Source organism: Antrostomus carolinensis, unplaced genomic scaffold (assembly GCF_000700745.2).
Source record: "Antrostomus carolinensis isolate BGI_N321 unplaced genomic scaffold, ASM70074v2 scaffold7699, whole genome shotgun sequence".
NCBI classification, from domain to species: domain Eukaryota; kingdom Metazoa; phylum Chordata; class Aves; order Caprimulgiformes; family Caprimulgidae; genus Antrostomus; species Antrostomus carolinensis.
Window position 1 is genome coordinate 62,949 of NW_010336349.1, and position 27,189 is coordinate 90,137.

At 37.0% G+C, this 27,189-nt stretch overlaps 1 protein-coding gene across 1 annotated transcript in view; it reads left to right on the forward strand.

Annotated features, from left to right (window-relative positions):
• The window catches only part of LOC114818880 (cadherin-13), a gene marked incomplete at both ends in the record, with an annotated part of 115,703 nt that overhangs the window by 43,823 nt on the left and 44,691 nt on the right, over window positions 1–27,189 (forward strand). Inside the window, one exon of the mRNA XM_029086690.1 lies at window positions 11,920–12,060. Coding sequence (XP_028942523.1) covers window positions 11,920–12,060 — 141 coding nt within the window. The remainder of the gene's footprint in view (window positions 1–11,919; window positions 12,061–27,189) is intronic.

A 27,189-nucleotide genomic window follows, 5' to 3' on the forward strand; every position in this document is an offset into this window, starting at 1 on the left:
CAAAATCTGCAGAAGGCAGTGACAGACTAAGTCTGAGAGTGGGAATAACCTAGAAATCTTGGTTAGGTTGCAAGAAAACAAAGCCTGACTTTCAGAGGATGGGGAGAAGCTGTTTTGTTGGCAGATGTTCTAAGAAGATATAAGTAGGATTATGAAAGTTTAGCAAAAACAGAACTTACTAACCAAAGTAGAGAGCATAGGAATTCCAAATAAGGCATTTAATTACTTTATCATGAAAGGAAGCTGATAAAAAGATACATAGGTTTGAGTAAAAAAAGAATGAGATTGGAGAAATTTTAAATGGAAAATTCCATTGTTGTGTCTTTGAGCAGAAAGTAAATCCTATGGAGGAGTTGATTTTTCACCCCGTAGTGTGATAAGCCTTTTTGTAAAAAAAGCAATAGTGTAATTGAAATCCGTTTTACACCATCTTCCCTTGGATGATTTAGTATTAGAACAATCTATATTCTGTGGGTATACCCCAACGAGAGTATAAATGCAGCCACTAGAATTGTTTTTGTCCATGGGCAAATCAGTATCATTTACTGATTCATTACACTCTCAGCAGGGTCCTTTATTTCAAAAGCTACCTGGAATCATTACTGTCAATAGAACACTAAACTCTAAAATAAGATTTGCATAAAAAATTAAAGTTAAGGGAAAAATTATAATAGTGATTAAAAGTAACTTTTGATGACTGTTTTGATTATAATATCATGTTTAAATGATAAATTGTTTAAACAGACATGGAGGGGTTTTCCCCCTCCAATTTAGAATGCACCTATTAAACTAGACTATTATGTTCCTGATAATATGCCTGAAATAATAGACAGTGCTTCCATTAGTTTTTAACAATATAAACATCAGGCAAAGGTTGTACATCTGGAATCATAGAACACGCTTTTTGTATTAGGATACTAATTTTAGAAATAACCTCTGTCTGCCTAGGTCTGCTGATGTATGGTTGTCATAGCAAGTCAGTAATTGAGTTTTCTGGGCATTTTGACCACTGGTACAAATTTGCAAAGCAGATTACACAGCAGAAACACAATTTCCATCCTGACCTTTATAACATTGCTTTCTGTTGTGGGAATTGGAATGTTTATGGAAGGAAATATAATCTAAGTGCACCTAATTTGGGAGAATGTGATTTCTGACATTAACCCAGTAAGCTTCATTTTGATTCATTTGATAACAGATTATGTAAAGACTTGGCATTAGGGGAGGTATCATAAAACTTATTACCTTTTATTACCTAGGCAGAGAATATTGGTTTAGATGATTATAAATTCAAACTCAAGGAAAACTTTCATTTTCAGCTGCTGTGCAAAGATCCTCAAGAAACCTGTTTCCCAGTGATTGGTCACAGACCTCAGTGAACAAATGGCCTTGTTCACATTCTGCAATTCAGAGCTGATTTTGTGAGGAGAGAGAGGTGTTGGGAATAAGCTTAGGTTGAACTGTGGCAGGTTTTACCTCTGCCTTGTTCAGACCCGTTTCTTGACACCTTAAGATAAAACTCCAGCTATTTTTATTATTATATTTTTTTCCCCTGCTTTTCTGGGACACACTTTCATGTAAGGCAGTATTTATCTTTCCAAATTGTTCAGTATCTTCTTCCAAAGCCTGCAGGAAACACTTCAGGGCTTCTTGAACCTGGTTCAGACTTGAGGAGCAAATTCAAGCACTGATAGGCATGCTTGACCGAGCCTTTTGTTTCTTTGCTCAGTGAAGGATTCTGGTGTTTCAGGGCTGCAGGTATAATGTGTGTTTATCAATGAGATCACTGATAACTGACATTGGCTGCTGTCCACACAATTTAGGAAAGCAATTTGTTTCCAGTAAACAGAGGGGAGTGCTGACCAGCTGCATGTTATTGCTGTTGTATGAAATATTTATACCGTGAATTGATCCCCCCCCTGCCGTGGGTTAAACGTCTAGAACTTCTCATTAGTTTCCAGAGTGTGTGTTGCACAGACACCCTCTTGCGACTACTGATGAACAAGATTTCCCTATTTTTAATGTGATTATACCTACAACAAGGCAGGAAATATTACCTTCATCCTCCTCTTGTTTTGAAGAATTTGGGGACTCTTTTTCCAAAGTGAGTGTTTTGGAGCTTTTGGTTCTCGTGCTCTTGATGCCAAGAGGATTTGGAAGGCAGCCTCTTGCATTTAGTTGTGCTTTGTTTTAAATGCAAATCTCTAGGAACCTGCCAGTTTTACAAGAGACACAAGCATATTATTTTGTAGCATGAAAGCATATATGCATGCTCATTCATAAATATGGTAAGTTATAGCTTAATAAATGTGTAAATAAACTTGAGTAGCCCATTTAAAGTCAGTGGAGCTGTGCTGATTTATGCTAGGCTAGTGGATCTTTTCAGGCTTGAATACTTTGGGCGTTGCTCATGATTTTTTTTCTCTCTTGAAGTTACTGCAGAACACCTCCACTCATCTCTGTGTAGTGATCTATATTATGTGACCTTTACGCCCTTGATAATACTTAGGGAATTCTCTTGGCAGAGGTATTTTAATATAGAGATATTTGAAAAGCTGTCTCTACTCATAACCACGGGAGGTTACTGTGTTGGAGAAACTTGTCTCTCCTTTTATGTTTTTGGATTCAAATAGACTCATTTCTACCTATGGCAGAGACTAAAAATGATTCAATAATTTGCAACCAATAATTTATTAGAACAACTTTGCCCTTCTTTGTCTTCATAAATTATAAGCAAACAGATTGTACAACTCTAATATGTTAATGGCTGAAAATTATTTGAACATTTCAGCAAATATCTTTTGGTCTGCAGATTATTTGACTTGCAAATTGTGACTGTTAAAATGAAATATATAATTAATACTGCAAATAGAGCTGATTGACTATTACAGGAGAGCAGTTTTTGGGGAACTATATTGATTTGTCGAAATGAACATTTGTTACAGTAACATAGTGATTTGGGGAAAAAAGCTTTGTTGAAATAAATATCTGTAATCCAGAAGGGAGTTCTTATCTTGAGTACTCCTGACAGCTAGCTTGAGGTTTAGTACTTTCTGAAGCAGCCAAGACAACTAGGTTGAATGTCCTGTTCAGACAGGAGAACTTAATCTTACCTTCCCTCATCCAGCTGGGTGTGCTGCTGCTGACATTTATTTATTCTGAGACAAAGCTCTTTTGATATGCTCTGTACAAACTGTTACTTTTGTAAAAATAATTAAGTATAAAATGGCAGATTGTATAGTGGTTTCAATATTCCCTCACAAGTGTATTAATCAGGATTGGGGAGAATGGTGGCTCCTACACCCATCAGTCAAACTATTAACATTTCTGATCATATGTTCTGATTTTAATGAAAAAGTCCTTGGAAGGTTTTGCTTATTAGCATTGTTACAGTGTTCAATATGTTCAGGCTTGGAAAGTCTTAAGCATCAGGGAAACTATTTGCCACCCACTCTATCAACAGATTTTATCTGGGTGCAATTAATTAATGTGAATAACATACAGTGTTTTCTGTTCAGCATCAAAAATCAGAGTGTAAACACCGGTAGGTATATAGTCAATAAGGAATAATGTAGTGCCATGGTTTCAGCAGTGTTTTGGTACCATGTTAAAGGACCAGGTTAGCAGAATACTAGATTCTTCACGTACAGGAAGGGTTGAGGGTTCTTTTTGGTGCAAACACTGTGAAAGGGGAAATGCTAACATTAGGAATATGCAGCACATGGGAAGGTGTGTTAGGGCAGCAAAGTCAGAGCTGTGGAGAAATATGGATAACGGAAAGGATTTTCCAACCTGAGCAGACTTCATGACCAAATTATATTTATAACAACTCCAAAAGAAGCTTATATGTTCCTTAGCCTCCAAACCCACCTCCCGCTCAATTACAGACTTCATCTCCTAAAGGGTACATCTGTGACTGCAGGGAAGGTGTGTAATCCAGCGAGCTTTGAGGCAGAGAGTTGGACTACCACATAACAGAGCTCAGAGAAACTCAGAACTAGCAAGAATGATTATACGTGTTCTTTAAACTCAGGACAATCTGTGGAAGGGCATAGCAGTAGTCTTGGTGACATGTAAACACAAAGGGGATGTTTGCATATATTGGGGCTTATAGTTACATATTGACTATAATGTATTTCTCTTTATTCAGACATAGTACCGGGGCGTAGACACTCACTATAGCTACTGTCTGCTGTTGACAGAAAGTTTAGGTGAGATGCATGTGGTAGGTGTATTCCTGACACCTCTGAGTGTGTAATAATAATAATAGAGTGATTAAATGGTCTAAAATCAGCAAGAGAAGTTACATAGTAATTGATGCTTTCACAGTGGAATGAAAGGTTTCTGCAGTACTGTTTAATTATGAAGAAAACTGATTTTTTTTTTTTTTCCTGAAAAAAATGAGATTACATGCTTTGGTCTGGAAGGAAAGCTGAAACATAGCTTGGTTTTGTTTGTTTGTTTGTTTTTCTGAAAAGTATGATTTCATGACATTTGGCAGCAAGTATTTTCCTTGGGACATTGTGATTTTTATTCTCCATTGCTATCCAACTTTATTGTAGTACTTTATAATTCTAGCACAGCAGACATGGAAAATGTTTCTTTTCCCAAACTGTGAGTATCTGATGAGTAACTTTTGTAGTTCAACATGCTACTCTGTTGCAAAAAAAATATATTCACGGAAATATCTTTGGCTGGTAAAAATCAATGTAGGGGTTAGAAAGAGTTTATGATAATTAAGGATTTTGTTTAGAATACCAAATATTTACTCTCTTCCCAAGGCTTATTTTTAGTAGTAGCCTAACTAACAATAAGAATTTAAATGGAAACATCGCAGACTAAATGGAGCTTAAATCACTTTTCTGTCCTAGAAATTGGTGATCTCTACCCAAGGAGAATTCCCATATTAATAACATTCTCAGTGTAAGGATTCTCCCTTAAGTAAACGTGATGTCTGCACAAATACTGTCGTGCTTGTATATAAGAGCTGAGATGCACATGTTTGTACAGTGAGTGAGTGAGCAGTAAACAAATAGTTTTTTCTCTGCTAGCAGATTTCTAATATTTCTCAAAGGAACACTTGTCACTCTGTCATGGTTGGCAGCCTTCTCCAAAATGTTACAAATTCATTGACAACTCTAAATCCTAATTTGCAAGTCAAAACTGATAATTTTACACAAAATATTGTAAACATACACCTCCAGTTCCTATATTTCCATGTAAAATATAATAAACATATCCATGTATATCAGGCCTATAATTATTTCTGCATTATGGAGAATTAACGTCTTGATCCTATACATCCTCTATATCAAATAGGTACAGATTTCCTCTTGATGGGAAATATCTCATCAAAGAGCCACAAAATTGGTGAAGGGTTTAGAGGGGAAGCCGTATGACAAGAGGCTGAAGGCAATGGGTTTGTTCAGCCTGGAGACGAGGAGACTGAGAGGAGATCTCATGGGGGTCTAGAACTTCCTCCCAAGGGGAAGAGGGGGGGCGGGCACTGATCTCTTCTCTTTGTCCATCAATGCCAGGAGCAGGGGAAATGGCAGGAAGATGTGGCAGGGGATGGTGAGGTTGGCCATGAGGAAAAGGTTCTTGAGGCAGAGGGTGGTGGAGCACTGGAACAGGCTCCCCAGGGAGGTGCTCATGGCACCAAGCCTGACAAGATTCCAGAAGCATTTGGACAAGACCCTCAGACACATGGTCTGAATCTTGGGGTTGTCCTGTGCAGGGGCAGGAGTTGGACCCAATGATCCTTGTGGGTCCCTTCCACCTCACAACATTCGATGATTCTATGATCTCTGTCCAGGAAAACTATTTGTATCCTAGCACTTTGGAGCAATTTCTTTCCTTTTTTAACAGCAACTGCTGAAGGAGAAAATTTAGTCTTCCTTTTGCTCCCAGATATACCTATGAACTATATGTCTTCTGTGGGTAGTAAATAGATATTGATTTTCTTCATAACAGAAGTACATTATTACAATGATTAGACTGTAGACCTTCCTTTATGATATAAAAAATTGGAAATTGGTGAGCTAAAGAGGATTTACATTACAAAATTGTTTGAGTTTTTTTATTCATCAAACTGTAATTCAGGCTTGGAATGCAAAGCTTCTGTGTATATTGCCCTTTTTACACAGCAGCAATTGGCATTTAAAATAAATGCTGATATAATTATAAAAGCATTATGTCTGTTAGAGCTGCTAATAGTGACATTGCTTCATTATTTATTTTTTTTTTTCTATATTTGTCAAAATCCTGACAGCATACTCTGGAACATTGTTAGATTGAATGTTGATATTGTTACTCAACAAGAACATTGATTATGTCTTAATAGGACATTCAGTACATATGATATGCAATTATCATCTTAAATGAACACAAGCATTTATTTTGCATGAGCTGAAATTATTTAAATCCTAAGAATTTTTCTTTCTGGTTAGCATTATATTATAAAAGCATTAGTAATAACTGTGATATGATAGCACGCTACTGATATAGTATTATGCATGAATACATGGTTTATAAACAGATTTATAAGGTCTTTATAGATGAAGCACTGAAGCACCAAATGAGGTTTGGGTGTTGTGACACTATGTGTGCCCCTTTCTGGACATGCAATTCATAGGTGTATTACAATGGCTGGAGAGCACTGAAGAAGACCTACCTAAAGGCACTTCATGGGGAACACCTAGATAGGAGGAAACACTGAAGAGATGTTTTCTGGCGTCCAGTTGTTTTCCAGATTTTGGTGCCTATCTGCAGCTTTTAGCTGGGTGCTGATGTGGGGCAGGGATTCACAGCCTGAAATCCTTAGCGGGATCCTAAAATTCACTGAAAGAGAAACTACAAAGTATACTGAGTTTGGTAGCAGGCTGATGATATGAATAAATACAAAAAGGGAAAAATTATGTTTGCCAAAATGATTCTTTTTAAAGTCCCAACATATAGTTTAAATACTGGTAGTAAAAATAATGGTGTGAAAATCTACAAGAAAATATGTAGAACTCCTGTTTAAACATCTTTGAATTACAGATTAAATAAAAGACTAAAGTAGCCTAAAATTCTGAACCCAGTCCATCTTCACATGTTACAAAGAAGATTAAGCCTTGATCCAAATTCTTCTTAGTTTAGCTTCAGTGTCACAAATGGATTTCCAAATACCCCATAGTGTATCCTTCCAGAAAACATGTTATCTCCTGAAAATAACTAGATAGCTATATTGGAAAACCAGAAAGCATTAATTTAATAAATAGGCTTCCCAGTGTACATTGTATCTGACTGACTCTAACAGTGACCAGGATTTCAATTTTCAGATGGAATGAAGTGCTTTTCATGCATGTGTGATCTATATGCATGCTTTATAGATGAGATTTAGTCATAACTTCTTCAGGTGTCAATGGCAAAAAGAAAGTTCTTGTTACAAGAGTTTTCTCATGCTGCTCTTCCTAGTGGATCTGCATTACTTATTCTGCTTTCCTTTATATTAGAATAAAAAATTTGACTGAAATTTTTGAACTTTGGAAGTTAAGCAATATAGATTTTTTCCTACCCGCTTCCATAACCAAAGGAAAAGTTACCAGGGTCATTGACTCCAGATAAACAACTGATCATTCACTGCTAGGATATGCTGCTTTAATACAGTGCCAGAATGTGATTTCTGTTCCTCACTTTGGTGCTGCTTTTTGTGATCTTTATCAAGTCATTACATGCACTGGGGAACACTGAGTTCCTAAAATCATCAGTGCAGACAAATACAGAAATGGATTCTCTTTGACTCTGTGGCAGTGATGCTCCAAAAAGTATATGCTTAATTTGAATGTCTAAAGGTAGATGGAAAAAAGCCAGGTATTGGTGAAAACATCAACTTCTTGAGTGATTGCTCTTCCTTACCAGGTAAATAAACAAGGGGACATACATTGGTCACACTTCTAAAAACTTCGGACATCTGAAGTTGCAGAGAGGGGATGTGTTGTTCTAGCAATACCAAGGCTCTGAGAGTCCACGTACGTAACTGGAAATTCACAACTTGAACAAGTTTGAAAATATGGGTGGTCACCTAAGGGTCCTGAGCCTTTCTTGTAATCATGTGAGTAGTCCCACTTGTTTCTGTCTTACATTTTCAGTCCTATTGTACTGAAGATGCTGTTGATTCCAGCTGAATTTAAATGGCACATGAATGCCTTACACCTGCAAGTGGTAGCCCATACTGAGACTTGGACTGTTAGTGCTGGTGATGTGAAATATTAGCCATGGCTTGGTTCTCTTGCATCACTGATAGTTTTTAATGTACCCTTATAAAAAAATAAAAGATTAAAACTCAGCAGAAAACCATCATTATCTGTTTTGATTCAGCACTACCTAAAAGTAATCTCTTGGTTTGCTCAACCTGTGTGTATCTGCACTGAACTGTTTCTTTCCCTCTGTTGTGATTAGATCCTGCTGGCTTTGTCAGGAATCTGGAATCTGAAAAAATGTCTTTCTGACCTCTCGTTGCTTACCAGTGCTGAACCAGTTATGTGAAGGTGGCAGAGGAGTGAAATCCTCTGTAGGAGTGTTGGTGAGAATGGCAGTGGGTAGACGTTCCAAGGAAACGCTCAGGACAGTGGCTCACCTCCTCGGCAAACCAAACAGTTTGCCAGTGTCACCCATGCTGTGGCTAAATGACTAGAGTGAAAATTTAGGGGGAAAGGAATGATTCTCGTGCTGTAATTGTACAACGCTCTCAACAGTGTTACACTTCACAAAGGCACAGTTGATCAACAATAAGCCACACAAGCAGAGACTGATTGTTCATTTATTAAAATCAGCAATTATCCTTTTTAGCTGTAGATCCACTTTGTTGAGAGCTGTTACATATTTATACTGCTAACATCTCTCTATCCAAATGGTATTAATTGGATTGTTTTTGTAAGAGTGTGCTTCAAGGACAGGGTCACTTCTTTGCGAGGAAAGGGGCCTGGATTTAGTGCCAGGCAAGGTCATGGTGGGACAACAGTCTGAGCAACTGTGGCATCCCAAAATGCTACCAAAAGTGGGTGCTGCATTTATTCCTAACCTGCACAGTGTATCAGAGGTGGAGAAGGTGAAGGAAGGCTGCTTTTCTCCTCCACTGCCCTCCTCCAGGAGCACGAATTTCTCACAAGATGGGAGCAGGTGGAGGGAGAGACCACACTGAGGTAAAACACCTGAGCCCTGTGAAGAGGGACCCATACTCCATCCACAGATCCCCACTACCATGTCCCAGGATTTACCAAAGGGTGATAAATCACACAGATACAAATAATTGCTACCAGTGCCTGAATTAACTGGGCTTAGAAATATGAGAAATGCTAAAAAGTCCTTTCCATGCGATCTGCCAGTGTAGAGAGAGCATCTGATGGGAAAGTGCTTCTGCTCTCGGGTTTGGATCTGTTAGCAGTTGCTTTCTCTAACAAAGCAAATATTTGGTGACAGAACTAGATGTAGAAAGTGCTTCATAGTAGGGAAGTGTGAAGTATTCATAATGATATGAAATACTACTCAAAATTCAATGTTTTTCACATTTTGTTGCAAGCTTAAACATTGGACTCGTGTCACAGAAATTTCTGCTGCAGTAGACACAATTTCTAGCATAAATGGGCTTGCTTTCAATAGAAAATGGGACAGTTTTCAGAGGAAAAAAAGGCCAATTTGTGAGTAAAAATGGGCCTTTTTCTAAGCAAAAAGGCTTATAAACGTGAAGTGATAAATGAGTTTGCAAGTTTTCCATACAATAATAACAACTTCCTAATGAAAATAATGAAAAAGTTGCATCTAGGGGAGGGGAGAGAAGTTCCATTCAGGTTTTAATATATTGGAAACATTTTAGAAAATAAATATATGAAAACTGTAAATTTTTTTCCACTCTGTAATCTGAATTTGTGTCAGAGACATGTCAGTAATATTTCTTTGTGTATATTTATATGATGTTATAAATCAAAATCCTGCTCTGGGTTTGCTGCCTTCTGAGATGAATTTCATGGAATAATGTTGTAAGACTTGTGGAAGTACATTTCTTAGGATCCCCTAAGTGGCAGTGGCATCTGATTTTCTAGTGGTCCATATGGTTTTAGAACTAAATATATATTCTGGCTTGACTTGGTGATATTACATGCAAATATATTGTTTCATAATAGCTGATCTGATGAGCAACTGATATGGTTGCTTCTCTCATGGCCTAAAAATGCTTCAAGATCTAAGTACTAAGGAGTTGGCATCTCCTTGCACACGCTCCAAGACTGGTGTTGTGATGTACCCAGGAAAACGCAAAATGCACTATTTAGTGAATGCTTTCAAATCACTTGGCTACAGAGCAGATTGTGTGACCCGAGAGGTTTCTTTGCTAAGATAGATGTGAGAAATAGGTCTTTTAAAATTTTAAATGACAAGATATTCTCTGCTATGGGATAAGTCCCACTTCAACTTCCTTGATTGTGCTTCATAAGGCAGTGTATGGGTGGTAGGCAGAGATTGCTGTGTTGCTGCTTCCTTGATTGTGCTTCATAAGGCATCATATGTGCTTCATATGGGTGGTAGGCAGAGATTGCTGTGTTGCTATATGGACTTTCATACCAATTGTCTCCCTGCATGTTAATTCTCTGGAAAAGTGTTAAGTGAAGGACATAGGATGAGTGATGTCAAAGGTGTGCAGCCTTGGTTCTTGTAAACACAGTTGGCTGCTAAAGCTGGTCAGAGGTTATAAAAGGCCTCTAGCAGTGGTGCCCTAGCCACCCTTTCAGGCAGCATTATGTTGCTTTGCCTCTAAGATCCAGATTTATTTTTTTAAGGAAGTTTTGAAAAAAACATTCCTGAGCACACGTGATCTTCTTGCTGTATAGTTCTAAAGGTGACTGCAGCACTTTCCCATCTGTGTCCTCCGTTGATGATACAGCAAGTATGGTCTTTGGGCAGATGGTTCCATATAAGGCAGCCATACAAATGGGGAAGTTATTAATTTTAATGACATTCCCAGTCTTGTCTCCAGTGAAATCCATGTCAAAAATTCTCTACGAGTTCCATGGGAGCAGGTTCTGATGCTGATAATAGCTCCCTTTGATGGGATATATTACTACCCCATTGTCCAGCTTACAAACAGATGTGCTCTCGTGCCTGATGCGAGAGGTGAATCAGAAATGTTGTCACATTCCCATTGCAGAACAGTGGCCACAATTTTTTTTTTCCAAGTTATGACTGTCTTTCAGGGGAGGGAAATTAAGGATGGCTTTTTCCATGGACCTGTGCTGTTTGTTTCTGCAATAGATAGGTAATCAGATAAGTAACCGTGGCATAGGAATCGGGTATTATAGATGTAAATTGTTAATGTTACTATGCACATTTACTTTGTGCAATAACCAGCAGTTGTTGCACATTTTAAAAACTGCTTTCTTGTTTCTTACAGTGAAGCAAATTTAGATTACCATTCTAAATGCTAATATGCAGAATGAATGCAATTTAATAAAATAAAGTGAATTTATATGTAGATTGTGACATTAGTATTTAATTATGTACCCATCATAACACTGATGAAGCAAGCTGCTAAATATTGGTGCACTGAAGTGAGAGCTTACTCTTAAAGAGCAGATATATTTTAATTTCTTTCCTCTTTCCTAATCTCCTTAAATAGCAGAATAGATTATGTGCTGTTTACCAATATTCACCTGTATTCCTTCCTACTATATTCCAAATAAGGTTTCCATCATAGCAGCTGAAGATCAGAGAAAGCTGTGCTTCTGTTTTGGTAAAACACTGATAACAGATCCATTTTTATGCTATATTGCAGCAGCCAAATTAAGTCTTAGATTTTTTTTATTTATTATTTTAATGTGAATTAAAAATAGTACATAACCTGTTGTGGGGGAGTTTTTAACCTTTCCTTTTCTGTTATTTTTTCAGACTATGGAAACCCCAAAATATGAACTGGTTATAGAAGCTAAGGATATGGGTGGTCTTGATGTGGGACTAACTGGCACAGCAACTGCCACTATTCTTATTGATGACAAAAATGACCATCCACCAGAATTTACCAAGAAGGAGGTAAGAATTTGCCATCTCTGTTCTACAAAACAGTGCATGTAATTATAATTAGCTTCTTTCTAAATATAAAAATCTTTCTTAATGGAAGAAAATACTTAAAGTGCAACCACAAGGTAAAAAAATTATGTCAAGAGATATCATTCTGAGGTTGGTTATCAGGTTGGCAACTTGTAATTAAGTTTCTTAGTGGTAACTTTCTCCTTTTGCTCCCATGGGTGAAAATGGAGAATTCCCTCCTGCCTTCATTCTAGCTTATGGCTTTTGGTGGTCAGGAACATGGATGAAAGCAACATGTTTTGTCCTGGCTTCAGTACTTCACCTGTGAGACAGCTAGTGTTGGGGGTTCTGTAATGAAAGCTTGAGTCCTAAAAGCTTTAAAGTTAACCTACAGGTGGAATTTGTTTTGTTTTTTTTTTTTCCTCTGCAAGTTGAATTCCACTGGAGAATGCTGAAAAGTCTGAAAAAAACCCAAACAAAACCAAAAGTATTCAGTGCCTGCAGGAGAGTGTAATAGTGCTGCAGAAAATTTCTGGTTTCAGGCAAAGCATCTACCAAATTTCCTGCCCTTCCTATATTGCTCCCTTCCCTCCCCTACTTCCCCCCACCCCCCTCTCGTATTTGAAGGGAATTAGAGAGTGTCAAAAGTTTTACCTAATAACAGCTAGTTTGGATTTTGCTGTAAAAGTTTCCTGAGGCTCTGCAGATTTTAAGGAGTATTCCCAAAAGATAAGAAGTAAGCATCAGGGATGCTGATTTTAAGGTAATTTTAGAAGAAGAACAGCAAAGCCTGTTGCTAGAAAAGTCTTGGTTTTCTCCTTAAGGTATGTTTTTACCTTTTGTATTTTTTTTTTCTGGACTAATTTTAGCAGTTTGACAACATATTATTTTGAAACAAATGACTGCAATTGTACTTGAATAATTATGTCTTTTATAAATGCAACTGGATAACCAGATTAAAAAAGGATAGAGGAGGTTTAAAAAAAAGGGAATAAGAAATCAGAAACAATGACATTTTGCCAACAGGAATATTAGTTCTCACTAATCAGTGGCAATAGATATAATTACTTAAGTAAAATGCTTTGGCAAAAGCATTTTAGTCACCTTAAAAGTACCAGAGAGGCTGATCCAAACCTTTCAAGTACATAGCTGATAAATAAGTGGTTTTGATCAAACTATTAATCCCCTTAGAATTACCCTTTAGATTATGCTTTTCATGTTCTGAAAACTGTTTTCTGACAACCAATAGTTAGAATATGTTTAAAACATTGTGGGTCTTTAGTCCTCTGGAACATAACAATGTATAAGGACAACTCAGTGTATTTAGAAATAGGAATTTTATTAAGCAGTGTTGATAGCAATTCATGTCATTCAGACTCCTACCTACTTGAATTTCCAAACTTTAAGATTATTTCTTTTGAAGAAAACATTTTATAGTTATATATCTTGTTTGACCTAATAGTTTGGTAAGCATATTAAACAACTTGGGCATCTGTTTAGCCCCGAATGTACTGTTAGTGTCTGTTTCTGTGGAAATTCAGAAATGGTTATTAATTCAGTTGAATCAGTGATAGTAAAAGGTTCTCTGTAACCTTGAAAGTCTAGTGGTTTCAGTATAGAAATACAATAACAAGTGTGAAGAGACAGCATTATGTAGCTTTCTTTGAAAAGTCTGATCTTACACGTCTTTATTGCACCTTAGATGATGTACAGATTTTCCTAGAGAGACTTCTCTTTTTTTAATATTGTGACATGGTTTTGAACCTACCACTATTTAGAGATGTTAATGATCTAAGAAATCTCCCCTCTCTCTTATTAAGTTTTATTCTTATTCCATGAATAAGGCAGGAAGAATCAGTCTTTAGATGTATGGTGTTAGACCCCTTTAGAAACATATGTTTTATTTAAAGTAAGTAGTGTAGGAGGAGGGCGAGTGTCTATTAATAGAACTAATGCCACTTTATTTGGTTCACTGCTTAAAATATTTATAGACCAGTTGCATATACATGCTGCAGTACTATTGGATTGAAGAAGACTTGAAAGAAACATAGAAACTAGAAAAACATATTCTACAAGATGACTTTTGAAGTAGAAAGCTCAAATTCAGTAAATCTGAAGGTTTGATTTCAGAGTGCATCTTTTCTTTACTTTGAGATTGGCTGCTTTAGGGTTGGGCTTTTATAGTATTGACATGTTTTCCCAGCTGTCTTCCTTCTCTTTAAAGATACTTTCTCTCAACGCTTTTTTCCCCTTTTATTTACTAGCTTGTGTTTTATTATGACAGTATAATTTCTACCTAAAATACCTCTATCTTTATTTGTCATATGCTTTTGATGTAGTTCGATTAATCCAACTTTTCAATGCATTCTCTTCATGTGTAAGCACAGTGGCCAAATTCATTCCTGATCTGACACAGTGAAAGCCAATGAAGTTATGAGAGCTGGATTTGTTCAAAAGTCTGGACAGTGTATAAGTACAGCACTGTGTGCCCCAGACTGTGCACTAGATGGTGTTTTGCAGAATGTAGAATGCATTGTTATATATCTCTTAATAAAGATATATATTATTTCAATAATATTAAAGCCAAGAGAGAAATTTAACGATTTTTTCATAGCTTTATCCAAAGTTGAAAAATATTTCTATATATTTATATTTCAAATAATTCTTGTATTTGTTAATAGATATTTCTTAGAGTCCTCAGTGCAAGGCAATTTCAGCCATGCATGAGCATGTCTCTGTCCATTGGAGATTTATTTTATCCTTCAACACTTGATGAGTCTCTTCCTCTTTTTTCTCCAGAAACAAGTTTATGGATCTACCCCTAAGCAGTGATACACTTCTGTGTACTCCTATTTACTGTGTTTGTTCCTCGGAGGTCAGGTCCTTACATGTCAATTCAAAATACTCATTAACGGGCATTATTTGATATTTTCAGAAAGGGCTAAAAGCTCCTTTGTTGCTGTAAGCAGTTATGCAGTAGCCTCTACTGGGTTGTTGTAGATCTTGCTGGAATAGGAGGTATTTATCTAGTGAATCTGTTCTTCCATCTGCTATTTTTTTTCCCCTGCATACCACACTATGCTGTTCTGATGCAGTTGTGGCCTTCATGCTTAGGGAAAAATTCACTGATGGTGTATCAGGGCATAATCACAGGAGAAGCTGAGCAACCTGGCTGTGATCCAACACAGCACTTCCATTAACCTCAGAGGAATAGTTTAAGCCCTTGAGGTTATAACTATGTGTCAGGTACTTTGATGGGTTAATGTATGAGATACTTCTTTGTGGGATTCAGACCAGTTAATTATGTTGTTATTGCCCCATCAACCTACACACCTCCAAAATATCTGCCTCGTTCTGTTTCACATATATACTCACCCTTACCATTCAGAATAGGCTCTGAGCAGTGCAAAAATCCACTCAGATGTACAAACAGTACCCTGTGCCCTCCAGGGGTTTAAATAATTTTGTCTTTAATGCCTAAAGAGCAATATTTTAAGAGTTCCTCCAAAAATCCCAGGTGAGGTAACAAGGTCTACCTTTTAAAAGGTCACAATGATCGGGATATTTTGCCAGATTTAAATTATAGGGAATGAAAATAGAGATACTTGTAAAGTTAGTGGCCTTTTTTCCAGAAACTTTTAAAATTTACTATATTATTTTTGTGACTTATGACTGAATACAACGTGTATTTTGTACCGCAAAGAACAATTTGGCATTTTCTTTCCAGCAAGTTAAGAGCTTAAGCTCAACTTTTTTTCATCAGCAAGGGATCACTTGAAGTGAAGCAATACAAGGAGTAGGAATTGGTCATTCTGGAAAATCTGGTACCTGGTTTGTGTACTGCAGAATATTCAGACTATAAGCGAATGAGTTAAACTGGGTGAATGCTAATGGTGCTGATTATTGTTTTTATACCTAGCACATCAAGAAAAATGAAAATTATTTTCTTGTGTCACTTTAACTATTGGTGATAGACCACTGTAGTGTTCTATGCCTGCAAAACAGTGATTTTAGACTATAGTTAATGTCACTGTGGTTGAAGTGTGATGAAAAACTAGCAATGTAGCACCTGCTGGAAGCCACAAGCTGGTGAATTCTTCTCTTGTACCTGTTTCTGTGGAGATGGTTCTACCCAGATCTTCCCTAACACCCAGTGGACAAAAAAACATTGTTTCAACATGACAGTATGGATTTCACCTATTAATCTCTTCCTCCTCCAGAAAAATAGTACAACTAATTCTACTTCAGGTCTTATAAGGTTACTGAATGCACAATATAAGCTCAAAAATAGGATCCACTGAGTATATTTGCCTCCCTCTTCTGGCTTCTGTCCTGACTTTTTAAAGTATCTGTTCACAAGGAAGAAGCTTCCATTGCTGCTCTTTAGTAATACTTTATTTTACTTCATATTAGATATATTTTCTTTCCTTAGTAAATGCTATCAGGCACTTGAGAGAAGAATGCAGTGATGTGGCTTAAGGGGGTGATTTTTCTACAGTCCACCTCTTTCTCACATCTATCCTTCACCACAGATACGGGACAGCAGCATATCCCTAGTCATACATTGAGAAGTAGTGGGGCTTGTCAGAGTGCTCTCACTTGCTCCTAAGAAAGAGAGACTTCATTTGCACAGGGAACAGTCTCATTCTTGAGAATATTCCTCTTTCTGCCACTTCCATCCTCACCTTCAACTACATCCATTTCTGGGACAAAGCAAGGTAAAATTTAAAGAATTCTGTCACACTGGGAGAGTAAGATTTGGGAAAACAATTTTCCTACTTTATATTTTAGGAGTATATTACTGTAGAAATGAATTTTCCAGTTAAATAAAAAAGGCTGACTCCTGTGAACAGAATAAAATTTGTGTAATTTGACAAAACATCGCCACACTGAAGTTTGAGATATACTAGTGCTGTGAGTCTTAAGTGAAAAATATTATTTGCGTGCATTTTGAATACCTACTGATAAATGGTTTATAAAAAAGTAATAAATGACTAATGTGTACTTTAATAAATGATTCATCAATTCCTATAGCGACCTGTAAGTGAATAGGTTGCTTGTCACCATGATTTATGATGACTTCCAGCACTATATTCTGATTCAGTTGTGCTACCCACTGGGGTAAAACAGCCCCTGGAGTACAATATGTATCTCCGTCTGCTCACGGTTCAAAGAGGATATGAGACTTTCAGAGCACCATCTGGAGAGATTTATTTTTCAGCTCAGGCTGTTGAGAAACACGCTTGTAGCTTTGAGAGTCCCTGTCTTGATTCTTGGTATTGGCTAAATCATATTGAGGACCAAATACTGAGCTAAAAGCACTTTTAAGGTTCCTCCTGGCTCTCTTTTCCATACTTCTTCTACAAAAATTTCTCTCTTAGATACGATACTGTTATTTTCCATGCTAGACATACCTTACTGACACAGACCAGATCTGTCCATTCAGTTTGCACATTTAAAAACAACAATAAATCTCACCTCCCCTTCTTCTGTGATCTGACCGTCACCATCTAGTCCTTCATATTTTGTCTTACAGGGAAAATGTTGCCCTTTGGGACTCCTAGTTAATCTTATTCCTTTGTCTGTGGGTCTTGCCACTAAGCTGGACCCTACCTTTGGGCATTAACAATTCTGATAATGGCAGACAATTCCCCTGCAACTCCCACCTCTAGAACCTTACATCTGATTTGGAGAAATCACTAGTGAGGACCATTGTTGTGTGCAAAATTGAGCAAAAGAGTGCTGTCCTTTGATTAACACACAGTTCAGGAGCATGGCCAGGGTTCCTGTTGAGAGGGAAGTCAGTGTGTAACCCAGACTGAACAGAGGTAGAATCATAGAATGGTTAGGATTGGAAGGGACCTTAAAGATCATCTAGTTCCAACCCCCCTGCCATGAGCAGGGAAAAGAAGACCAGCAAGAGCTGCCAGCTTGGCTCAGCAAGGTGGTGAGAACAAACTGAGTTGGCCTTTTCCCATTTCATGTGCCATTCTCTCATGCTGGGTGCTGGAGAGCCAGATGACTGAGCTGAGATACTTGAGCAGCAACAAGGATATCTGAACAGATGAGAAGCCATTGCTAGTCTAATAGTTAAGAAACAGAGCTCTACTATGGCCTAAATGTTATGGGAACCACTCTTTAATTCTAGCAGCCTGTCCAAACTGGAGCAAACTGTCTCCAGTACTGCTTTGTCATAAGAAATAGTTTTGTGGAATGGATAAAACCATTTTAGCGAAATCACATGAACAAAATGCATGTTAGAATTTCCATTTGGCTCCCATTTTTGGACTGAGAGACAATTTACATGCAGAGAAAGAAAAATTCATACAGAAACTTAACAGAGCAGGACAAAGCTTCTACAGCAGTTAGTAAACTTTGGCATAAATAACAGCTTCACGATGGCCAGGGATCATCAGAGATGAGCTCTTTGGCCATCCTTGTTTTTTCTAGAGCTGTAAATACATCTAGGAATGCTTCCAAAGCATATCTTATCCTTCAGAAACCCCCTACACTGGATAAATATTTGCATGGACCTTTTCACTCAGCTTTAGTTCCACTTCCTACTCTTGTAGAAGTTTACTAACATGCTTGATGTATCTGAAGCTCCAGGTGCCCAGAAACCTCCTTGAAAACAAATGAAAGACATTACTCTGTACATTTTCATATGTGAAAGGCAGAATTCAAAGATAATTTCTCTGGTAATGAAAAATAGAGGAAATGGGATTGAGGCAGGACTGCTATTCCTTTTGTCATCCTTATGAGATACCTGTCTCACCTGCTCTTAAAACATCCAGAGACTGAAAAGCAAAAGGCTCCTCAATCTGTTCCTGAACAAATCTTAAAAATGAAAATTTCTGCATAGACTGATCTGAATTGTCCTTGCTAAAACTTAAAATCATTATATCTTCTGTTATCCTTATAGATATGGAGGACAGCTTATGCCTTTAATATCTTTTATTCTTGTATAATCAGGACCATGCATGAAGACGACAACTTTGCAACTCAGGATGTATTGTCTGTTTCTTAAAATAGATAAATAACTCTTGTGTTAAACCTGTGATACTCATGTTTTTTTCCCACAAATATTAACCTAGCAGTTTTGGTGAAAACAGAAGAGATCAAGTTGTCCCATAACTGGCTCATGTTCTTTCATGTTTAAGCCAAGGCAAAGATGTAGATGTACATGTGTTTCTACTACAGTCCATTTGCAAAGTATCTGTTAATTTAGTTTAGAGAGCATCTATTAGTCAAATGAAAAGTTTTTTATTAAATCCATGTGAAAGGAAACAAGCATCTAGACAGGGTAAATATTTTCTTTTCTAAATGAAGACTCTGAAGATTCTGTTCTCACTGCCAAAATAACACCGTATTTGAAATTTTGAGTAAAGTTCTCTTAAGTGTATTATTTCTTCACGGTGAACTACTCTCAGTTATGTTAAAGTCTAAGGCATTCAGAGTTTTCTTAGGTGTCATGAGCTGCAGAACAGATTTTCAAAATCACATAAGCAGTTTATTTAAATATCTAAATAAGTATCTAAATAACATAGGTATTTAGACATCTTTTTTTTTTTCCCCAAAAAATAATTTTAGATTTCAAAGCTAAAAAAGAATTCCCACTGTAGTCTAAAAAGCTGGTTGTAGGAGCATAGATTGCTTTGACTCTCAGTGCAGTCAGGTTCCCAAATGTCTGTCTTGTCTTATAAACCTAAGCACTTTCAAATAACTTGGAAAAAAGCCTGTGATCAAGAAGAATGTGTGTTAATATTTCTGAGTTGTGTTGTGGTGGTACCAAACTAAGGACATCTGGAAGACTTATTGAAACAATCTGGCTATCTGGATAATGAAATTAACTTTTTGTTATTTTTTTTCTTCTTTTTCAATATTGTGTGTCAGTTCTTATCCGAATTCACTGGTTTGAGGTTTCTCATGTGATGGAAGATGCTGAGCACCACTCAGGATTGAATTACCAATGACCTTAAAAACAAATAATCTGCTGTAGCATTACAAGTAAGAATGAAATCATTTTAGAGAGAGAAAGAAAAACAAATACACTCATTCTGTGCATTGACTGAAATAGAGGACTGTTCAGTGCAAAATAGGAAGACCAGTCTTTCCTGTACTCATCCAGATTCATACTGTGTGCATAATAATTTGTATTCATGTGGCTTTCAGCAAGCTATCAGCAAGCATAGCCAGTGTAAGCACTTTGTTCAAGAACTTTTGCAAAACATGTTTAACACTGAGTCCATCCACTTATCACATAATTAGAGCTGGATACACTGCATAGCAGTAGGCAGCAGACTTCTACATTTATCTTTGCTTGTGAGGGGTGAATTCATTGCTTTGTTTCTCTCCACCAAGGTCATGAAATACATGAAGTTGTCTATTTAATCTCCAGATAAACACATTTCAGTGGTACATAAAACAACAGAGTGCCTGCTTTATAATCTGAAAGCAGCTGAGAAACACTTGTATAAGTACAGGAAAGGTTCTATGAATAGAAATGATCATTCAAGCAGTGTGAAATTGGGGAGGAACACAAAGGCACTTCACTGCTGCTCCAGATCTGATCTTTTTCCCAGTGTTCTTGCTCTCCAAGTCAGCTCACAAAGTAAACTTGTATTTTTGCCAGTCCTTTTCCCTTTTCTCATTTTCTGTGTTTCTTTCCTGCCCTTTGTTTAGTTTCCTTGACTTGTTATAATCAGCTGATCTGAGCATTCCTGATGAAAACTTTTGTGTGAGTCCTTGCCTTTGTAACCCATTGGTTATGCTTGGAAGGTCAGCAGCAACTCAGTGGTAATAACAGCAATTCTCACTACAGCTGGTAAATTCTCGCCACAAAACCATTCCAATGCTGCCTATCCTCTGAAGACTTCTTCCATCTGCTTCTGCTAACAGCAAATATCCAAACACTGTGAGCAACAAAAAAAAGCCATAAACCCACAATTTATTGCTCTCTTCTACGAGAAGTGAAGGTTAATATGCTTCCTCAATGTGGTCTATGAAGTGTGAACTTTACCATAGATACTAAGGTCTGAATTACAAACCAAACAGTAGCAGTAAGAGTTTTGACTACATCTAGCACAAATACGTTTGGGTAAGTAAGAAATTAAAGAGGAAGGAAAGCTCAAACAAAGGCTCTTGAGAGAAGCGCAAGCTAAACAAAGATCGTGTAATGTCTCCAGACCTAGTCTTGGACCACTTATTCAGGGAAGCTGTATAAACATAATTATTAGCAGTTATTGTTAGGAATGGCTATGTGATTTTTCAATTAAACTTTTTCTCTCCTGCTGCAATTTTGCAGTTGCCTTCAAATAAAATTAGGATTGCTTTCTAGAGATTTTAAATTTAATGTGAATTTTTAAATTGGAATATTTTACCTGAGAATTTTTTTTTTTTTTTTCTTCTCTGAATGTGCTTTGGAAGAACTCCATGGAAACTTCCTTTAATTTCTCTCTTCTTCAAAAGTGGTTTATAGCATTTTGTCCCTCCTTATCTGTCCAAGGAGTTCCACCTTCAACACTCAGTGCAGGCAGGTGACACTCAGACTTCAAAAAAAACTTCACACAATTATTTTCAGATAAAGATATGAAAGAAGAATGCATCAATCTTTTTTCTCAAATTAACTTTTGGGTTCTGTATTGGGAGACCTCATTTGCCTATGTAACATCCAACTGCTTGAAATCCTAAGTTCTGTGTGGAAACACTGTGGTTTCCATACATGGTATTCATTGCAGAGTGGCTCCTAAATCATCATTATCTCGTTCAGCCTAGACAGTATGTAAATTGGTAGGTGGGTAGTGCGGAATAGATGACCACGTACTACCTTTGTGGTTCAGACAGCAAAAATTTTCTGTGGCTTGAAGGGACTTTCATTTTCTGTACGTAAAGGGTTACAGTTCCTCACATGTGGAATCTTAACAGAAATACCAAGAACTATAAATCTCCTTGTTGGACACAGCACAGCTGATTTGAGGAGTAATAAATAGAGGAACTGTTAGATGTGTAGCAAAATATCACTCTAATCCCATGAGTTAAGAAACCCACACTGTTAATATGCCTCTAGCATCAGTAGGAGTTCCATTTTAAAAGTAGAATTAAACAAGATAACACACTATAGATCTTAACATATTCAATTTGCACCAGACAAAACCCTATTTAATAGCAATTACACAATATGTGTGAGCTGGTATCATAGTTGCAGTTTATATGAGCAGAAGAGATTTATAAAGCTGAAGTATATTCATACAAAAATAATAGTTCTATGACTGCTTAGGTCATTCCACTAGAGTGGAATGAGTTTTGTGATCAGTTTATCAATTTCTTCACTGACAAGTGAGATTTTAAGATTTTTGTCAGCAACACTAAAACTGATTTGGCTACTAGAAAATTTGCTAACCATCTGTGCATACTAATCAAAATGTCAGGATTATTTAGACAAAATATCTTTTTTCCTTCTGCTCTGAAACATTAAAATAGTGAACCAATAAAAATGAACATGCTAGAAGGAGTTGTACATTTATTCAAGTAAAATTGTTAGTAAGTGCCTATGAAAGAGACTCATTTGGAAAGCAATGAAATTCTATAGGGCTGATCGTCTCTTGAACTCACTGGAATGAAAACAGTGTTGATATATTTAAGAAAAAAACAAATTAGGAGATTCATACAGAACTCTCTGCAGTTATAGTCTCTGTTGAGGAAAATGGTTCAGGAGTGTAATTTATTCATATCCTTGTACTTTCTACTTTGGCTTATTTCCAGGACTTGTTTGCCTTAGAGTCCCAGCTGCTTATTTGCTTAAAGGGTAGCCCTTTCTCTAGCCGGCTGTCTAACAGTCACTTAATATTTATTTGTTTTTACAAATGTTTTCCCCTGTGTTTCAAGTCCATATGTCACAAGAAAAAGTATAATCCCAACATTACACAGAGTATTGACGTTATCCTCACTTTCCCATTCCAGTCTTTGACCCCACTATGAAAAATCCCTGAATCCCAGGTGGTTACCTCACCCTGTGTTTCCTTCCTGCTCTACGGCCCGTCCTTTTGAGTTTGTATTCTAACTCCTAATCTCTTCTTCTACATAGCTTGATGCGTCTTTTATAGAGATGTTTTTGTCCACTTCCTTGCATATTGTGGAAGATTTCTTCCAGCTACTTCCTTCTATAGTCTTCTTGATATTTAATTTACCCAGTGCTGAAATTTATCGTTGTCTTTTTGCATAATCCTTCAAAATCCCTCTGCTTACTTCATCGTTCTCTTTTTGAAAAAAACAAAACAAAACCCCCCAAATCAGACAAACTCTTATCTTTTGGTCTCTCTGTTTCAAGCCTATTATTTAGCCAGTAGCTTTTAATGAGCCTTCTCTGAATTTTAATAATTAACTTTAATTTTTCCTTCCTCTCCACATTCCTTGAGTCTGTCATTTGACCCTCAGAGCCTGAACATCTAGCATCCCATAAATGCCTCTCTGCTCCTGTTTCTAGTTCCTACTTCAGATCTACCAAGACTAATTTCAGTGATGTATCCATTATCTCCTTTTTGCCGAGTGTGACGTTGCCTTTCTCTCTGTTCCTATTTTCATAATTTTCCTCACTTTTTATATGGAAAACTCTTCTTCTGATATTTCATAAAAAGCTATGTTTCTGACCTTTGTCATCTCATGATCCTCTTTCTGTCCCCATGATTTTGTTCTTTCAGTATTATTTCAGGAAGATCTTCCTTTTTCCATTCCTTGATGCTGACCCCCAGTGAATCCTTCATCCCCTCACTGCCTGCTTCCCTTGGGAACCACCTTTCTGTTTTCATGACTTAAACTGACTGTTTGCTTATGACTCACAAAAGTCCATGTACATTCTTTTCCTGCCTTCTATAAATCGAGTACCATCACTGTCTGCTTCCACACGTCATCTCATTTTTTCTTTTATGCTTTATTTCCTCCTCCTCAGCTCATTTGTTTTGACCACCTTCAGTCACTGAGGCCAGCAGTGCCCATATATTATGTAGCACTGTCAAATGTTCTTAGATCAATGATTTTTCTTCATTTAGAAGACTGATGGTAAGGAGAGTGCTGCTGTCCTCAACAAGTTTAAAGGGCTGAAAGCAATCTTTTAGTTCAGAAAAAGTTTGAAAAACCTAAGGACTTATGTGAGAAACTTTCAAAAGATACATAAGAAAAATCAATCCTGCTAAATAAGCTTAAAACTACACCAACAGTTGTCTTTTGCTGAAACAATATCAAGGAAAAAGATTTATCTATAGTATTGTTATTCTTAGCTGCCTGTATCCAAGCTGTGGCTCCCATCCAAACAGACTGTTCCATGGAGATGTGAATGCAGGATTAGACTATAATGTAAATCTGGATTTTATACATATGCATATCTATATACATAGAAACACAGGCCCACAGATGTTTACCTACCTAAACTAAAAGGACCAGATGTTTTATTGTCCTAAAATTGCATTTTCTAATATGGTTAAAAAAAAAAAAAAATTGGTTTGATTGTACTTGTCTACTTGAAAATAACACAACTAGCATTTGAAAACAGAGAACACTGTACCCTACTAATTTATTCAGTGTTGAACTAAGTTAAGAAAAAAAGTGTATGTTTGAAGACAAATGAAGGGCATTATTTCTAAGTTAGCAGCTCTGACCTTTTCAGGTTTTCCATCTTAAATAATAATTGAAGCCATGAGTAAATAAATTCAACTTTGCCTGCAGATGTTGAACTCTTTAATGTCCTTTTACTCTTACATAGCCATTGCCTGATATTAACGGCAGAAACAGTTTTATCATGCCCCATGCTGGGGCTGGCTGGCAGTCTCTAGGAACTGTTTTCTTTCCTCCAGCCATCCGATTAAAATGCAGTTCCAATCAATAAATCTGTACGTTTTCTGTCAATGGTAAGTGTTTGCCTAGGGGTCTTCTGTGTCCCAGAGGTATTTCTTTTCTTCAGTTCTTCTGTATTCAAGAGAGAACCAAATTACAAGAAGTCTTGTTTACCTAGGCTGCCTGTTGAGATTGTTTTTGGACTGCCTGCTGGAACTGGACTGTGAGCAATACAGAGTACACACACACACTCACTTGCTGGTAGATATAGATATAAATGTTAGCAGACGGGTACCTCTTTTAGCAGTATTGCGTTCCAGCATAGCCTCTCGGAAGTCTTTGCTTTAGGAAGATTAAATATTTAAGCATGCACACTTGACTTATTTGGCATGTCAGTGGGAAACAGTGTAGGGTGGATTACAAAAAGAGGTCTCCAATTCTGACATCTGACTTCAGCTGAACTTCACTGGTTTTCAGTAATCTCAGAGTTGTCTGTTTTCCCCTTTTCTTGAGTGAGGATCATCTCAGTTGATCAAAGAGGCAATATGTGAGCAACTAATCAGTTTTAGATTCTCTTTAGTAGCAATTGCTTTAATGCAATCGATTAGAAGGGAATTTTAATTATATTACTAATAGTGTTTTTTAAAGGAAACATGACAGCTGGTATTGAACTCTTAATTTATTATTTCCCATGGCGATGAATTTGGAAAATCAAAAGCTTTTAAAATTTGACATCCCCTGCAGTCTCATTTATTCATTTCTTAAATATGTTGTCATTTTTGTAAATAATGGTAAATTACAAAACAATGAAACTAGTATTCAGCTCATAACTTTTTCATTTCTCATTTTTGCATCAGAGATGCAAGAGAAAGGTAATAGTCCTTCCTGAATTCAGCAGAAGATAGTACACGTTTCCATGCATATGTACAGCCAAGAAAAGCATCTAGGTTTGTTTCTGTAGACTCCTTTCAAAGAGCAGTAGTAATCTGTAGCTGCCTATAAATGCAAACACTAGGTACTAGTCAGCAGAAATAAATGCATTCAGCTGCATGTTGCACATCTGAATTATTTGTTCAGAAATAATAAGCGTATTGTCAACGCTTATGCAGAGGGTTATCTGTGTTACATCATAAAAGCTATTGGAATGTCTTTCCTGGACTAATTTGTAAGTAATCAGGAAGCACCTTACTCACTTTTAAATGCCCAGAGTCCAGACTATAGGTTGAAGCTCACTTATTCCATAAATTTATTTTTCTTAAATTCATAAAGTATGGGCAGCATTACAAATGTTAATGCTACTATTATAGGATCATAATTTAAAAATACCAGCATTCTCAAAGGTCTCCAGCAGTGTGTCATTTCCCTGCTTTATTAAAATGAATGAACAGATGTACAATTTATTTCTGCTGAACTATCATCTAAATTCATAAGCTATTTCTCATGTGTCTGAAATCCGTGTTGCTTTCCCATTTTCTTTGCCTTAGAAAAAAAAAAAATTACACTCTCACATTTATCACTCCGGGGATATAAACGAGAAGTATACTCTCCACTTCATTCACTTTAGACTAATATCCTCCGTACAATTTAAATCCCATCTCTTCAAGGCTATTCAGCAAAACCTAGGCACTGGAACACCCAGGATCCGATTGGAAAACTCCCTTGCCATCTATGTTGAAGACTGGCAGGTGGACTCTGAGGACACTATCTGCTTTCTCTGACAAAGTGAGGTGGCACACAGCTGCATTTAATCTTTTTGTTTGGCGTTTACAATGCTAGTCGAGGCTATGCAATTTCTTAGCAACAAGCTGGGAAAAAAAAACCAAGGAAGGGACAAATAGTGACTGGTAAGTGGGAGAGGTGAGAAGGTTGGGTATAATTGTGGTGAAATTTGCAGCTAAGGAACACACATCAGCTGGCCCCAACCACTCATGATGTGTTTTATTTGTCTTGCGGCAGCCGAGGAGCATGGCAGGTTCTCCCTGGAAGTGATAAAAAAAAGCCAAGACAATGCAGAGATTAGATGGAATAAAATTATGAAGGCTTAAAAGTGCATGAAATAGACACGTTGCCATGGAAAAAAATGAATATAAAAATCCCAGACTGTGTGCTCTCAGCCTATCGCCATTCTTTGTTGGCAAGGACTGTGGGCAATACAAGGGTGATATTTTGCACTAATTGCATGTGAGGAATGAGTGGATAATATGCCCTAGGGGTTCTGGCATCATTTCTTCTGTAAACCCTATTTCTAAGGGTTTATATTGTAAGCAAGCCATAAAAATTTTCGATGGTTTGAAGTTGTCAACAGAA